General features: G+C 40.9%; 1 protein-coding gene across 3 annotated transcripts in view; it reads left to right on the top strand.

The window, feature by feature from the left end:
- Window positions 1-17,987, top strand: part of HECW2 (HECT, C2 and WW domain containing E3 ubiquitin protein ligase 2) — a 423,985-nt gene that overhangs the window by 209,689 nt on the left and 196,309 nt on the right. For all 3 annotated transcript variants that reach the window (XM_075179947.1, XM_075179946.1, XM_075179948.1), the window contains one exon: window positions 16,270-16,364. In XM_075179947.1, coding sequence (XP_075036048.1) covers window positions 16,270-16,364 — 95 coding nt within the window. The remainder of the gene's footprint in view (window positions 1-16,269; window positions 16,365-17,987) is intronic.

Raw genomic sequence — 17,987 nt, 5'->3', positions numbered from 1 at the left:
TTGAAGTGGAGTACACATGAAGGGTAGATCTCTGTATTCAGCAGGTAGTTTATAGCATCAAAAACAACAGCAACTGTAGATCTGGAACCAGGAACTAGGAAGTGTTGCACTGGCAACTTGCTGAGTGTAGGAGGGGACTCTTATAGTCTGCTGAGGAAGCCAATTGGGGAATGGGATCAGGACTCAGCAGAAAGCTTAGCAAATGTCTCACCCAAGATGGCAGCCTCCAGTGCTGCAGACAGAAGTCATTATTGTCCCAGGATAACATGCTGCATACGACCAGGATGAAGATGTACGGTAATATGGTACCGCCGAGTGGTGTAAACAGGGCTAAGACCCCCATTCGTGACAGCATAATTTTGCTCCATCACATATCTAGAATTGATTCACTTACCCCATATTTGGTCACATTTTAAAACCCAGTTTTTGCTAGAATACACAAACTTCTCATGTCCAACCGTCTCATTTACTAAGGTTATCCAGTCTTCTATTTTAGGGAGACTGTTGGCCATCTAAGTACGAGCTATGCATACTTTGCCAAGTATTAATATATTTATCAGATATTGACTAGTTATTCTATCTACAGCTTGAGTCAAGAATAGACCAAACAAACTGGATCTGCAAGTAGAATAGAAATACAAGTTCCCACAATATAGCTTATAACCTTTTTACGGAACTTTTGTGTCATAGGGCACTCCTATAGCAAGTTCCAGAAGGAGCCTGACATAGATTGACATTTAGGACATAGTGAACTCCTATTTCCCCAAAAATTACCCAGCCTTAAAGGGGTAAGATATACCTTATGAATTATATATAATTTGTAGAAATCTAATCAAGGTGGTAAACTCATTATAACTGCACAATATGCTGTCCCTTTCGTCGTATCTCGGGGCTCGGTTCACGCGATACTTGAAGATTATAAATACACGCCTCCACAGCAATCCATCGCCATTTGACAGAGGGAGAGAGCAGGGTGTAGTCACAGGCTGATTAGAGCAGGGACAGAGAATACAATATTCTGATTCCAACAAAAATCCTTAGAGAAGAGAGGTGGATAGAGGAGGTTTTTGTTTTTTTCCAATATTTGGCACTCAAAGTGCTTTTTGGGTGTCCCCCATTATTTTGCCTAAATATTTCTGGCTGTCAAAATTACTATCTGTCAGCAGTATCTACCAAATAATTTTTAGCACTCCCCAGTGCTTTTGGGGTGTCCTCCATAATTGTACATAAATATTTCTGGCTGTCAAAATTACTATCTGTCAGCAGTATCTACCAAATAATTTTTAGCACTCCCCAGTGCTTTTGGGGTGTCCTCCATAATTGTACATAAATATTTCTGGCTGTCAAATTTACTATCTGTCAGCAGTATCTTACCAAATAATTTTTAGCATTACAAGTGCTTTGGGCTCAGAATGGATTCAAAGCAGTCCACATATGATCAGAATGAGCAACCAGGTTCTGTCACCAGTCCTGATGTTAGTGTTCCCAGTACGTCATCTGGGCAAGGCGATGTCAAACTACACAGTGTTTCGAAATCAAATAAACAAATAAAAAATTTACTGTGTTGAAGCGAAAAAGAATTGTTACTGAGCAAAAGTTAAGTGCCGATAAAAAAAAAAATTGGCAACATGACATTCTACACACGCAGTGGCAAAGAGAGAATGAGGCCTTCACCTTTGGCTATTAGTGGCAGATCCCAAAAAGTTACCGAGCCTACAATTGGTGCACAACTACTGTTACGCGTCAAAGCCGAGCTGCAAGAAAACAGTAAGGCATTAGAGGATAATGTTTGCTCTGATTCACAAATGACACCAATCCCTGTGGAGGGTCCATCCAACAGTGGGATGTCTAATCATGAACATTCTGCTGATGTGTGCCTTAATAGCCCGAGTGTAGCCGGTGATACACAAATTGAGGATGCCACTTTGGAATTAGAAGAGGATGAGGGGGAGATTTGTGTAGGTGACGAGGGCGCTCATGAGGATGTTGATGAGGATGAGGTTGTTTGTGTAAGTCCTGCACCAGTGGCAGCAGTTCTGGCACGTGACAAGAAAAAGGCCATTGTCATGCCTGGGCATAAAACAAACAAATCCACTTCTTATGTGTGGAATTATTTCTACCCAAATCCAGACAACAATTGTATAGCCATTTGTAGTGTATGTCAAGCCACAGACAGTCGAGGGAGGGACCTTAACCATCTTGGAACCTCGTCTATGTTACACTATTTAACGAGAGTTCATGGCAACATGTTGGGAAAAGCTGAAAGTTCTTCCCAAAAAATTGCAAGCACTCCATCATCAGCTAAGACCCTCCGCTCACCGACATCCCGACGGCTACAAAATACACCCAACACACCATCCTCATCAATATCCTCACTAGCGCTCGGAGTTAGCCCGGCATCCCACCTATTAAGGTTGGATGACTCCTGCACTATTGATTCCTCTGAAGAAAGCGTTAGTCCCACTGCTGTTGCTGCTGCTGGGGGTGAATCGTCAGCCCAGAGGCAGGTCAAGAAAAAGAGCAGTCCTACATTTCAGCAATTAACTGTGAAACAATCATTTGCTAGGGGAAGCAAATATGACAGCAGTCACCCAGTCGCCAAGCGAATCACAGACGCCATGGCTGCAATGTTAGTGTTAGATCTGCGTCCAATCTCCACAATAAACGCAGCTGGTTTTTCACAGATAATTGAGGTTTTGTGTCCGCGTTACAGAATTCCATTGCGACACCATTTCTCCTGTAAAGCAATTCTACAACTATACCAAAAAGTGTGTAAAAATGTAGAGATTGCGCTGAAAAATGCCATTCTGCCCACTGTCCACTTAACCACAGATATGTGGACAAGTGGAAGTCGCCAAACCAAAGACTATATGACTGTGACAGCCCACTGGGTTGGTCATTCACCTTCACCAGCAGCAACAGCAGCAGCATTTACACCACTACGTAACATTTGTCACAGGCAGCCCACTCTTTGTATCACCGGCTTCACTAACAGGCATACAGCTGACAATTTGTTACGCAGACTGAGAGATGTGATTGATACATGGCTTATACCACTTGGACTCTCCCCAGGGTATGTCATTTCTGATAACGCCAACGCTATAGTGCGAGCATTACAGCTGGGTGATTTCCAGCACATTCCCTGTTTTGCTCACACCATCAACTTGGTGGTGCAGAGCTTCCTACGAAATAACCGTGAGGTGCAGAAGATGCTTTCGGTGGCCCGTAAAATTTCAGACCATTTCAGGCATTCAGCCACAGAATGTAGGAGATTACAGCAGCTCCAAGAGCAGTTTAACTTGCCCTGCCACCAACTTAAGCAAGAGGTGGTAACTAGGTGGAATTCCACCCTGTACATGTTTTAGAGGATGGAGGAACAGCGCAAAGCCTTCCAAGCGTATTGCACAAGCCATGACATTGGGAAAGGTGGGGAAATGTATTTCACTCTTGCACAGTGGGGAATCCTTTCAGTGCTGTGCAAGGTAACATAGTAACATAGTTGATGAGGTTGAAAAAAGACACCAGTCCATCAAGTTCAACCTATTTTGGATCTCCTGCGATCCTGCACTTATATTTGAAATTAATCCAGAGTAAGCAACCGCCAATCTGTTTCAATTGTGAAAATCCCCCCAGACTCAATATTGCAGTCCTATTTTTACCCTATATCCACTACTATCCTTCATTTTTAATTAACGGTCGTATCCCTGGATACACCTTTCTGCTGAAACCATTTGAAGTTGTGACGTGTAAGGTGAGTGCAGACTCTGCTAGTTTGAGCCAAGTCATTCCTTTAATTAGACTATTGGAAAAGCTGCTTGAGAAAATGAAGGAGGAGCTGAAAGCAAGCAATTCAGTATGTTGGCCTTGTCGATCAAGTACTTCATTTGCTTCACAATGATCCTCGAGTATTAAGATCTTGAACTCGGATCAGTACGTTTTGGCCACTGTGCTTGATCCAAGGTTTAAGACCTACATTGAGTCTTTACTTGTAAATGAGCGAGATGTGAACTTTTGCAAGGAGCTATTGCTCAGCAAGTTGGCCGCTGAACTGGGCCTCTGCTTGAAGACGTGTCCTCCTTCACTTTCTCAAGCTGCTGCTGCTCGTAAAAAATTAAATTTTCCAAAAAGAAGCAGGGAAGATGCAGAGGGCAGACCAGAACAATTTAACATCTGGGCTGGTTTGAAGGATTTTTCAAAAAAAATGTGTCACTTTGCCCATAACTCCATCCAATACGAGTAAAAACATGCAAAGGATGGTGGAGGATTACTTTCAACAGGTAATTGATATGGAAATGTCAGACAGTCCCTTTCCTTACTGGGAAGAAAAGCAGGCCATTTGGAAACCCATGTACAAACTTGCTTTGCAATACCTAAGCTGCCCACCCTCCAGTGTGTACTCTGAACGAGTGTTTAGCACAGCAGGGAACTTAGTCAGTGATCGCCGTAGAAGGTTACTTCCCAAAAATGTGGAGAAAATGATGTTTATAAAATGAACTACATCTTCCACGAGGAATGCCTTCACCATCCAAGACATCCAAGCACTGACTCTAATGGCGGATTCAAGCGGCGATGAATTGATAGTCTGTGATGATGACGTACACACTGATGAGGGTGAGGATGAAGCTGAAGATGATGATGATAACATCTTTTTAAAACTTTCTATGTAAGTGTAGGGTTCAATCTACCCCCAAAGAGGAAAGGGACTTGTGGCATTTCCATATCACGTACCGTCTTGAAAGGCTGCTGTTTGGGCAATTTCTCCTTAAGGTTGGGTTGGGTGTCATAGACAGAGTGACCCCAAACTGGCTTTGTCCATTTCTCTTAATATTGTACAGTCTATAACGGCTGAATTTTTTTGTATTTTCGACAAGTGGAGGGGTGCCTAGAGAGCCAGAAGCCAAACTGGCTTTGTCCATTTCAATTAATATTGTACAGTCTATAACGGCTGAATTTTTTGTTTTTTTCAACAAGTGGAGGGGGCCTATAGAGACAGCAAGCAAACTGCCTTTTTCCATTTCTTTACATATTTAACTATAAGTGTAGGGTGTAATATACATCCAAAGACGATGGCTGCATTGCCAATATGCATAGATGGAGAGGAAGATAATCTGTTTTGTGTGTAGAATAAATGAAGGCCTACCTACCAGGAATTAAACAGTTTTTTTGATAATTTATTAGCTTTACAATTAGATTACTTATCTATGAAACAGGTGGAGCACTAAATTGGGTTATTTTAGGCCCAAAAACATTGATTTTCCAACAAAATAGCAAAACAAAACCAAACAAAACCAAAACACGCAATGGGGTTTTGCAAAACCAAAACACGACGGTAATCCAGATCCAAAACCGAATACAAATACCAAAACACGGGGGTCAGTGACCATCTCTACTTTATAATGACGAAAGGAAAATTGTCAATAAATGTGCTTGGTGGACCCCCTGGCTTCAAAGGGTAAGAGGGAAGTCAGACTTTCTTCTGTGAAATGTAGGGTAAAAGCATTTCTTCCAATTTCCCTAACCAGCCAACTTTCCAGAAAAGTCTCAGGGCTTGATTTATTAAAGGTCGGTTTGGTGAAACCGACGGTTTTCGGCTATTTTTCCGGTGGTTTTGAATCCGCCTGATTTACTAAAGCCCAAACTGCCGTTAAATCAGCCAGAATTGAAATTTTTCAAAACCACCACTTTACGAATCCCAATTTTAACAATTATGAACATACAAACCTGCATATTTACTAAGCTAGGGTTTTCAAAACCGCCGCAAAACAGCCATCCAAGCGGCCAAAATGAGAGAGGTGGTTGTGAGTGGCAAGATTGCTTAAACTGTATGCTGTTTAAGCTATTTTGCCATTCAGAACAAAGAGGAAGTATCAATCATGTATAAATTCTTGAGGCAATCATTATTTATTGATTAAAGTTCAAAATTAATTTATAATTTACTTTACTTTTTTTTTTATTATTTAAGGGGGCAAAATTATGAATTATTATATTATTTTGGCATTTAATGCCAAACTGCAACAAATGTAATATTATTAATAATATTAAGTGATTGCTAGTGGTGAATATTATTGTTTTGAATGCACAATTTGGCATTACATAGTGCCAGATTAATATAATAATTCAATAATTTTGCCTCCTTAAAATTAAAAGAAAATTGTTTTCCTCATAAGTAAATTATGAACAGCCTTGGGTTGGTTTGTCATTATGGCAAGCCTGCAGCTTGTCCTCCTGCTATAGTGCCATCCACCCCGGCTGCTTTGCCTGGTGCTGGTTATGTGAAAATCGGGGGGACCCGAGGAAAACTTTTCCCTGATTTTCCTGCAACCACCAGTAGGCTGGCAGCACTATGGTTAATAGTGGTCGGACCGGGGGACCCCACACATTTTTATTTTATACATTCATCTATTTTTAATCTTATGACAGCAGCCGGGACCTGCGGCTGTATAGCCCTGCAGTGTAACAGTGCTGTGTTTACTAATCTCGCAGCTAGGAAGCAGCGTGTTGTATCTTGCGAATTTTACTGCAAACTCGGGAGAGTTTGATTAATTGCAGCCTTATACATTTGGAGACTTATATAGCTAGAGTGACAAACAGTCAGGACTTCGATCTCTAGCAATTTTGGAAATGGCGATTTTGACAGAAACACACCTCTGCCGATTTTCCATCAAACCTCAGGTTAATACATCGGCAAGTTTCAACTTGCCCGAGAAAATCAAGGGATTTTCAAAATTGGAGCTTGATTCATTTACCCCTAGGAATCTCAGAGCAATGAACGCGGCTTTTAGAAGGAATATGCATATGAATCACTAGTGAACAAGAGTGTAGGATTTTTATATAAATTATATTTAACATGTTATTTTAGGATTACCAAATCGGATTGTTCACATTTCACTAGGAAGATAAATCAGATATGTGAACCGTTTGATGCGGTAGTGCTTGTGTTCCTCTACGGAATTTCTGCACAGTATAGCAGAAGAGAAGGAAGGAAAGGTTGTGTAGTTAACAATAAATATTACAATATGATTTAGTTGTTATTGCTTTTTATAATAAATGCCCAAAGATCCCATAGATTGTAAGCTTTCGAGCAGGCTTCTCTTACCTCTCTTTCTGTATGTATTACCCAGTATTGACTTATTAATGTTTGTTTCCAATTGTAAAGCGCTACGGAATTTGCTGGCGCTATATAAATAAATGATGATGATGATGATGAAAGATCTATTTTTATCATGCTTTTCCCTTGCACAAATTCTAAATGAGAATATCTAATAAAAATTGTCAGATGGGGCTAAGGGGTGAATGGGAACGCCCTGCTGTTTGCAGAATAGTCATGCATAATAGATATAGCTTTTAAGTTGAAGAAAAGAATGCTGGCAATGAATGGTTGCATACTGAGCTCTTAACAGTGTAAAGGCTCTAAAATTATTGACTGCATGATCATTATATTTGTTTCATGAATGATAAATTATTGCGATACTTTAGTAACATTAATTCACCCAATTGTTAAACTGTGCATTAAGGGGTAGGCAACCAGCTAAACTATGTAGGCTGCCATGATAAAACAAAAATCTATTTAAACTTGCATACTGTTTTCTTGTTAACAATGCTAATGTTAAGAACTACATAGTGAATTATCTTAGTTTATTAATTGCAAAGGGAATTTCTTCACCAGACTTGACGTCTGCAACAGCTCAGTACTGGCATACAGATCTGGTTCCATCCTATAATTTTAATGAGACAAATGTGGAGAGAGCTTGGGTCTCTGGAGCTGGTATAACACAGAGAGAGAGTAGTATCAAGTGGGGTAGGTTAGTCTATAGTGAAGAGATGAGTTTTGAGAATGCATTTAAATTACTGAAAATTGTGGATGCGTTTGGTCAGGCTGGGTACAGAGTTCCATAAGAGGGGAGCAGCATTGGAGATGTTTTGGTGGCAGGTGTGAGTGGTTTTTACCAGAGAGGTGGTCAGAGGCAGATCAAGGAGGGAGTGTATCTCGATGTGGAACGGAGGAGTTGGTGAGGGCTTTGAAGGCGAGTGTGTGAAGATTGAATTGACTTCTAGAGGAAATAGGGAGTCAATGAAGGGATTTGCAGTGTGGCACAGTGGAGGTGGAGCCACAGTAGAGGAAGTTCAATCTCGCCACGTCACTTATGACAGATTGTGGAGGGGAAAACTGGGCCAAGATCAGAGCCTTTAGAAATTGCAATAGATAGGAGTGGAGGAGAGGATGGGTCAGTAGTAGAGACACAAAAGGAGCATTCAGAAAAGCAAGACAACACCACACACTCTGTTGCCCTTGATACTGCAGCCACAGCCACCCCTACTCGTTTCCTCCAAAAGTGCTCCCAATTCTCCGAATGCCATTGGAAGGTCTTGCTCCATTTCTGACTTTATCCACTTTAAATTCATGCTTTCTTCCTACTATTCTGCCCTCTCTCTTGCCAAACAAACCTATTTCACATCCCTCACCTTCTTCCTGTCCAATAAACCCCAACGCCTCTTTGCTACCATTAATTCTCTATTGTGTCCTCTGGAACCTCCTCCACCCTCATCCATCACCACTCTAGACTTTGCCACCTACTTCAAAAACAAATTGACTCTATCCACAATCATATCTGTTCTCATCAGACTTGCCTCCATCCACCTGTCCTCTCTATCACTCACTGCCAACCTTGGCTCCTACCATCCTGTAACTGTGCCTGAGATCTCTCTCTTCTCTCTTCCTTGTCTTCTACAACCTGTCCTCTCGATCCTGTCCCCTCCAAGTTCCTCCGCTCCTTCTCTTCCAATGACTGTTGTCACTTTGCTCACCTCTTTAACATCTCTCTCCCCACTGGTATCTTCCCCTTAGCTTTCAAGCAAGCTCTCATCTCTCCTATTCTCAAGAAACCTTCCCTTCACCCTTCCTCTCTCTCTAACTATCACCCCATATCTCTGCTTCCCTTTGCTTCTAATATTCTCCAACAACTTGTCTTCAATCGTCTGACTAACTTTCTCTCTTTCCACTCTCTTTTTTACCCTCTCCAGTCTGGCTTCCGTCCCCTTCACTCAACTGAAAAGTAACAATAGATTTACGCTAAGCTAAGTCCAAAGGTCACTTCTCCTTTCTCAGACTACTCGACATCTCTGCTGCTGTTGACACCATCGATCATTCTCTTCACCTCACCACCCTTCACTCCCTAGGTCTTCACAATTCACAGTTCTCTCCTGGTTTGCCTCCTACCTCTCTGGCGGCTCTTTTAGTGTATATGCTTCTGACTCTTCCTCCCCTCTCTTCCCCTTTCTATTGGAGTCCCACAAGGATCTGTCCTTTGTCCTTTGCTCTTCTCTCTCTACACCACCTCGCTTGGCGATCTCATTCAATCATTTAGCCTCCAATACCACCTCTATGCTGACGACATGCAAATTTATCTTCCCTTCCCTGAACTCTCTCTCTCTGTTCTAACCCAGATATCTGTCTGTCTCTCTGCTGTAACTACCTGGATGTCACATTTCTCCCTGAAACTCATCATCTCCAAATCTGAGCTCATCATCTTTTCTCTTCCCAGTGTTGCTATTCCTCCCTCTTGATTGACAACATCACTCTTTCTCCTGTCACCAGGGCCGGATTAACCCAAGGTCTAACTGGGCTATAGCCCAGGGGCCTCGGGCATCCAGGGGGCCCTTTAAAGTCCTCAGCAGCATTATTGATCGGTCCAGGGGCGGGGGCGCCCCCGGCCCGATCAATGCTGCTGAGCACTGTCGGTGCAGTCATCTGTCCCCGGCGCCGCTCAGTGATCTGCTTACTGAGGAGATCTTGCGAGATCTCCTCAGTAAGGAGCTTACAGTGCACCGCGGAAGCAGGACTGCAGTGACAGGTAAGTGCTTGGTGGGGGGGCCTCACGGGGGGCGGCGGGCGGCTCACATTGGGGGCCTCACGGGGGAATGGAGGCCCCCTTAGCCCAGGGGCCTCCATTCCCTTAATCCGGCCCTGCCTGTCACCCTAGCCCGCTGCCTTGGAGTCACCCTTGGCTAAGCCCTCAGTTTTACCCTTCATATGCAGTCCCTCATCCTCCTCCGTAACATTTCAAAATCCGTTCCTTCCTCACTCATGAAGCAACCAAAATCCTGGTCCATTCACTCATAATTTCTTGTCTCAACTATTGCAACTTCCTTCTTATTGGCATTCCTCACTCTCGCATTTTTGACCTTCAATACATACAGAATGCTGCGGCTAGGCTCATCTTTCTCTCGCACCACACCTCTTCTAATTCTCCTTTGTGTAAATCCATTCATTGGCTCCTTATCCATTTCAGAATTTAGTTCAAGCGCCTTACCCTCACTTACAAAACCCTTACCAACACTTCCCCCCTATACATCTCTGACCTTGTCTCAAGGTACATACCAACCCGGTCACTCCGCTCCGCTTATGACCTCTGCCTAAATTGACCTCTCATTACCTTCTCCCATGCTTGCCTCCAAGACTTCGGCTGTGCTGCCCCTAATCTTTGAAACTCCCTATCTCGTCTCACTCGACTCTCTCCCAACATATAGTACCTCAAACACTCACTCAAAACTCGCCCTATCCTACCACTTCCCTACCATTCTATCCATCACCTCTTCTTCTTCTACCATCTCCATTTTCTCCCTGCTGGTCCTACTGTCTGTCACCACCCCTCCCTTTAGAATGTAAGCCCCCGCGGGCAGGGTCCTCTCTACCTATTGTCTCACGTCTGTCTACTGTCCCTCATATGTACTGTCATGTCTTTCTCTGCCCTCTGTGTAAATCCACATAACATTACTCTCACTCATTTGTGCTACTTTCGTGTTACTTTCATTACCTCATCTATTTGTGTCTTGGCTCTGTATCCGGCTATACGGAATCTGTGGCGCCAAATAAATAATAATAATAATAAAAAGAAAGCCATTAAGAAAAAAACTTAAAGTGCCTTTGTTCAGACAAATGAAAGTCACTGACACATGGATTGTCTGTTTACTAACAGAAAACAATTGCAGGCAGTCAGCTAATAAATCCAACACCTCATATCTACAGTTCTGTCAAGGTATGAGAACTTTAGCATAGTGGTTAGTATGGTTGCTTACTGTTGCTGTCTGAATTTAATTCAGAGCAGGTGCTGTAAGCATGGCATATGTGTGATCTTTCCATGTTTGCATGGATTTCCTCAGTGTACGTTGGTTTTCTCTCCTGGTCCAAAAACATACTGGTAAGTTAAATAGCTTCTGACTAAATTGAGAGCGTCATGTAATATATCAAAACCATTTGATTTTTAAGAATCTTTTAAGAGAAAGTAATACCAGGTGAATTCTCACCTTTCATTACAATTTGACTTTTTTTTATTCATAGATGAGTGTACTGTGAATTTACTATTTTACAATTTTTTTTTATGGTTGTTACGCCTGTTTTAGGATATAGATATAAAATATATATATATATATATATATATATATATGCTGTAACAGAAGAACAAGCAGGGAGACTCTGAGTGTATTATCAATTGTATAGTGTGGAATAGAGCAATAACTTGCATACCATGAAGTTGTAGATTATAAACTTTACAGAAGATAATGGAGTAATCTGTGCTTTGCCTTTAGTCCTCCAGATCTCCACCGATCCATACAAAATACAGGAAAACAGCAAACATAGTGTAATACTACAAAAATCACAGCAATATCACCAGGTTCCCCACAATGCTATGGGGTATATGGGATAACTATCCCAAAATAGTAATAGGACACCACCACGAGTGCACAAAATAAATATTAAAATCTGCGTACCAGATATAGTGATATATTCCACTTCTGAAGGGTATTAAAACATGTCTAACACCAATGTCTTCACGATCACAACCTCATCCATATGGCGAAAATGCCAGTGCAGTGAATGGAGAGTAGTCAAACAGGCCGAGTCGAAACCAGAGGAGCACAGTACAACGGAGAGAAGGCAAATCGTAGTCAGGAACAGTCCAAAGGTCAAAACCAGTGCGGGCAGCGAAGAAGGGATGATCCGGAAGAGAAGTCAAACAATAGCCAAGGAGTCAATACACAGGAGTAACTTGAACAAGCATGCTGGAGCTAGAAGAACCAATACTCTGGCCTATATATATATAAAACGTGGGGTATTAAGTACCTATTTAGGCAGCACACCTACTTTTTTCTCTAATATACTATTATTGATTTATAGTTCATTTCAATAAGGTATCCTTAATTGCATTTTTGTGTCAGCATATACTGGTGTAGTGCTAACTTTACTATATGTCTTAAATTGTCCCGAGTGCCTTTTTGTTATATTTTTTTTTTTTGTGCCAAAATAAACTTCTGTAATTGTACAATGTACAGGATATTGCTACTAGGGGCCGGAACATACCAGTATATACCAGTACAGGCCACCGTGCTGCAAGTGGCCTGTACTGGTATATATCTGGTGGCTGCTGTGTGTAATGAACTTATCCAAACTACAATATATACTTCCAAAAGTGCTCAAATCACATATTTTTAACTGATTTATTTTATTTTATCCTTAGTTAATGTGTTGTCTAAAACAATTAATATTATGTCAGCAGCTCCTCTGTATCAAAATTGACGATACTAATAAATTGCAATAATGTAATATTCTAAAGTGGTATAGAGAATCATTGGTGATATTAATACCTTTGGTCACTACACAAAATGTATTTCTCTTAAAAAGTCCAACACATAATTCCACTTAAACAAAGTCGCTAAACCGTATAGTTCACATTCTAACTCCTGTGGATATATTTATTAAACATTCTAAGAGGAAAAAGTGGTGGTGTTACCATTAGCAATCAGATTCTAGCTATGATTTATCTAGTACATTCTGGAAATGGGCAACACTTCCGCGCTTCCTTTTTAGAAGGTTTGATAAATCTGTTCCCTGGTCTGGAAAAAATCACTCAGTAAGTATTACACCACTTTAATACCTCAAATATGGAGTTCTGTTCCCTAGTCCTGCAGGGCCACCTTAACAATAGTATGGGCCCCCGGGCACAGCAGTGCACCAGGGCCCCTATATATAAATATATAAGTAAAAATAAATAAAAAAAAGGATATATATATATATATATATATATATATATATATATATATACCCAACTTAAACGATCCATACAATTTCAACTATAAAAGTAAAGTCCTTTTTTTTTTTTTTTTTAAATCCCCCTCTTAACTTACCTCCATGCTGTGCTCGCAGTAAATGTCTGGCGTGATGACGTCATCACGCCCGACATTCACTGCAAGCGCATCACGGAAGAGAGGACCAGGGAGTTAGCTGGATCGTCACCTGACCCGAACGGTCAGGTGACCGCAAAAGGTAAGTTTTTTTTTTTTGTTTTTTTTTTCTTCTTTACAGGATTTTTTTACAGCAGCAGACCTGCCAGGGCCCCCTTTCCCCCTGGGCCCCCGGGCACCTGCCCATCGTGCCCAATGGGAAAGACGGCCCTGTAGTCCTGCATTGGTGTTCTTAATTGTATCTACTCAATATGCTCATTGTTTCTCCACTTGGCTCTGTGGTTGTGCAACGCAATTTGCATGTAGTTGTGAAAAACAGTGAGAGAGTATATAACGTGTGTAATATTTTATTTTTATTGATAAAAGTACAGACATATTTTTTCGTGAATATTAATAGTTCTTAGTGATACTTTAGCAAATTGAGCTTTCTTAATTACTTAACATTATGCTGCATATGCTAGGTTGTTGTTTGCTTAAATGCAGCAAGCTGCACCAATGTTAAAGTAAAAAAAAAAATGGATATATTTATAGCAGAGGTTCTTAACCTTTCCTTTGGGACCAAAAACATAAGTTGCCATATCTTTAATGTGAATTGATAATCTGTTTGCAAATTGTTTGTTTAAAACCATTCAATAAACTAATTATTAATATTGTCTTAATATTTTAAGTCTCAAAAAAAAATTCATTTTGTAGACCGACGGTTCCCAAAGTGTGCGCCGCGGCTCCCAGGGGCCAGACATAGAAAAAAAGAACACATAAACTTACCAATCCACCGGGCGCCGGGACCCAGCAGCCTCCTCTCCCCGCAGCAGCTGTCACTGAATATCGACGTCAGTAACAAGCTGCGGGGAGAGGAGGCTGCTGGGTCCCGGCGCCTGGCGGATTGGTAAGTTTATGTGTTCTTTTTTTTTTTTTTTCTATGTCTGGCCCGTGGCAGAGGAGTGACAGGGATCGTGGCAGCGGAGGGTGACAGCGGGGCAGAGTGAGAGTGACAGCAGGGGCAGAGTGAGAGTGACAGCAGGGGCAGAGTGAGTGTGACAGCAGGGGCAGAGTGAGTGTGACAGCAGGGGCAGAGTGAGTGTGACAGCAGGGGCAGAGTGAGTGTGACAGCGGGGCAGAGTGAGAGTGACAGCGTGAGAGGGGCAGTGGAGGGGGACACGGCGTAAGAGGGGCAGTGGAGGGGGACACAGCGTGAGAGGGGCAGTGGAGGGGGACACAGCGTGAGAGGGGCAGTGGAGGGGGACACAGCGTGAGAGGGCAGAGGGGGCAGTGTGTCTGGATGCAGAGGGGGCAGAGTGCCTGAGGGCAGAGTGTCTGGATGCAGAGGGGGCATTTTTGCATACAACTAAATAAGTATTTCTGTCCTGATCTAAATACTTATTACAATTTTTTGACCCAACTACTTCTAAAACAGGTCTGCTCAATAATTATTTTGGAGGGGTGCCTTGAAAAAATTTGGAGACTCTAAGGGTGCCGCGAACTGCAAAAGTTTGGGAACCACTGTTGTAGACCATTTTAAATTAATTAAAAAAAAAATGTTATTATTTAAATCAACCATAATGAACAAAGCAAATTCAGACACATAGCCTAGGTTCCAGTAAAACATTTAAGAACTGCTGTTTTATAGTTTCTGTACTATTAGTAAACATAAACACAAGATTTGCTTTGTTATATAACACAAATTAAGGATGTGTTGTGTGTTTCTGTTTTTGGAATGCTCATTTTTTTCTGTGTAAGTCCACAAAACCAATAAGCACTATTGTTGTGCAATTTTAATTTGCATTACTGTTAGAAAGATAGAAAACGGTGCTATTTATACAAGGTTATGCTTATTAGAATTTACAATAAACTGGTAAAGGGAATGAATAGGGGATCTAATATTCCAACTTTTACACTACACACAGAGCTGAGAGGTAATCCAGTAATAGAGTGATAACAGATATGGCTGTTGACCTTTTATTATAATATTGATTGTAGTATACTTTAGCTGAGTGATCATTACACGTTCTCTAACCTAAGAGTAATATGATTTCCTGAAAACATGACCGTATGGGACTTTAGGTCAGAGTGTTTCTGCAGGATGCTAGAACATATTAATCTGGAAGCTATTCTGTTTTGTACCAGAGAGTAAATGTAAGACATTTATACATGCACTTTTTATACTTAATGTGTAGGTGACACTTTCACCATAATTTAAAATAAAATCATGGATTACATGTTTCAGCATGGAAAGTAATTAAGACTTTACAGTGTTAGGTTGATGACTGCATTACAATTAAATGGATTTGATGTAAAATAATGGTAGTTGAGCTTTAATCAGGTGGCATAGAAGTTGCTGCTAGGCATTAAAATATAAATACGGCATAGCTGCCAACTGTCCCTAGTTTCCAAGAAATTTTTGTCCCTGAAAATATTTCCTTACCAATGTATCCTTCTTTAACTATCCTCAAATTCCGACAAGCACCTGAGATAGAAATCAATGCTTCCACACTTTACCTTGCTACGAATCTTGGCTCCATGATAATCCCTGCTACATTTCCTTTGTTTGTCAATACAATGAAACACAAGTGGGCTGATAGGGACTGTTGGTGCCCTGTGTAATAATAAATATCTAATTTTAAAAAAATGGTAGCAATAATCCCCTTCCCAAATCCTTAACCAGGATCAGTACAAGACAGCTTGGACTATGTGCAGTATTACAGGGAGACCACGTGTGTGGGGTTTCACTGTTATAGTATATTTTTATAAGCAAGTTAAGCGTCCTTCAGTAATTGAAAGATTGAAAAAGACTACAGAGAGCAAAAAAATAGCTGATAACACAGAATAATAGCTTGCATGAAGCAGCATTGCAAATGTAAATACAATGTTAGATAGCTCACGTTTTGTATAAGGGGACATTTATCTTTTGTTTTGTGACCCTCTCTTGTGTGTCGTAGGAACAGACTTTTATTTACTACATCTTAATTTCAGGTTTGTTGATATTTATGTTCCTGTAATTGTATTATAACTAATCTGACCTTGTCTTTTCAGCTGAAATAAAAATTTGTTTTAAGTATTATCATGGTATCAGTGGATCTTTGAGAGCTACAACACCCTGCATCACTGTGAAAAATCCTGCTGTAATGGTATGTTTAGTTACATTAAAAATGTGTTGTAACCTGAAACTTGTCTTTTTTAAGCTCCATTGCTTAAAACTTAGTACAGGGTAGCAGGAATTAAAATGAGATCTTACTAAAAATATAATCTCAAATAATTAAAAAGTAAACCCCTGTTTTGTTTATTTTTTTGCATTATTGGTGCCATAAATCTGTAAGTTAGACTACTGTGTATGTACACTAACAATACCAAAAGTCAGGCAAAGTAAAAACAATGTACAAAGTAAAATCAATGTAGGGAGTCATATGTAACATAGGGCTATATCATCATCATCATCACCATTTATTTATATAGCGCCACTAATTCCGCAGCGCTGTACAGAGTACTCACTCAATTCAGTCCCTGCCCCATTGGGGCTTACAGTCTAAATTCCCTAACATACACACTCAAGCACACAGACTAGGGTCAATTTGTTATCAGCCAATTAACCTACCAGTATGTTTTTGGAGTGTGGGAGGAAACCAGAGCACCCGGAGGAAACCCACGCAAAATCGGGGAGAACATACAAACTCCACACAGATAAGGCCATGGTCGGGAATTGAACTCATGACCCCAGTGCTGTAAGGCAGAAGTGCTAACCACTTAGGCTCGTTATTGCTTTGTCCAATACAAGAAAAGATTTACCGCTGACAATAAGATTGTTCTCCCTGCTGGTAAGTTGCATGGGGTTTGACTGGCTAAGGCTTACACTGCCTTTGCATGGGGAAGCCTGTTCAACAAGTATTGCGGCTGTACTTGTAATGTTGCAATAACTCTTATGTTATCGCAGTCGCAGGATGATGATAGCAGACCAAAAGCATTAAGAAAATGCTTTGTTCATAGAATAATGCAATACAATTTAAAACTATTTAATTTTTAAATAAATTGGATCTATTTTTAAATTTAATTAATTAATTTCAATTAGTGGAACTGAAGCCCGAATCTGGCAAGAAGGCTTATGCACACGCACATCCCCAGAGTCTGACCCACCAGTAAATTAACTATTACTGTTCGGGGCCAGTATTCCTGGGGCAGCCGAATATCACTACAATCTATATTAATATCTATAATTATAAATATGCCCTTAGATCTCAATAAATTCAATCCTTGTACATGCTGTGTAGGATTGGTTATTTCACCCATGGGTTATCCCACACTTTTTTCCTGCATGGTTGCAGATATGAACATATGTTCAATACCCCAATATATGTACTAATATTCTCTGAGATCTACAAAGGCTTCAATCATTGCACATTTGAGGGGCTATTTAATGACAGAGAGTCATTCACCACCTGCTATGTTAATCATTTAAGTAGCACAGCTGTAATTGTTATACTATGGGGTACTTTAAGAAGAGTTGTTATGGTGGAAACCATTCTCGGCTTGTTAAGTTGTAAGACTCCACATTGCTCTGCAGCACCAGGCAGTGAAGAAACTATGAACATACAAGGTAAACAAAATAAATGCAGACCTGAAACCCTGATCCAGACAGAGCTTGCAATCCAATGGGAAAAGGGCATAGCCAGGGCCACCTTAACTATATTATGGGCCCCCCGGGCAATGCAGTGACCGGGGCCCCCAAATAAATATAACATATACATATATATATATAT

Source organism: Mixophyes fleayi, chromosome 7 (genome assembly GCF_038048845.1).
Source record: "Mixophyes fleayi isolate aMixFle1 chromosome 7, aMixFle1.hap1, whole genome shotgun sequence".
Classification (NCBI taxonomy): Eukaryota; Metazoa; Chordata; class Amphibia; order Anura; family Limnodynastidae; genus Mixophyes; species Mixophyes fleayi.
The sequence above is the reverse complement of the archived record's forward strand: the minus strand, read 5'-3'. Positions and strand labels throughout refer to the sequence as shown.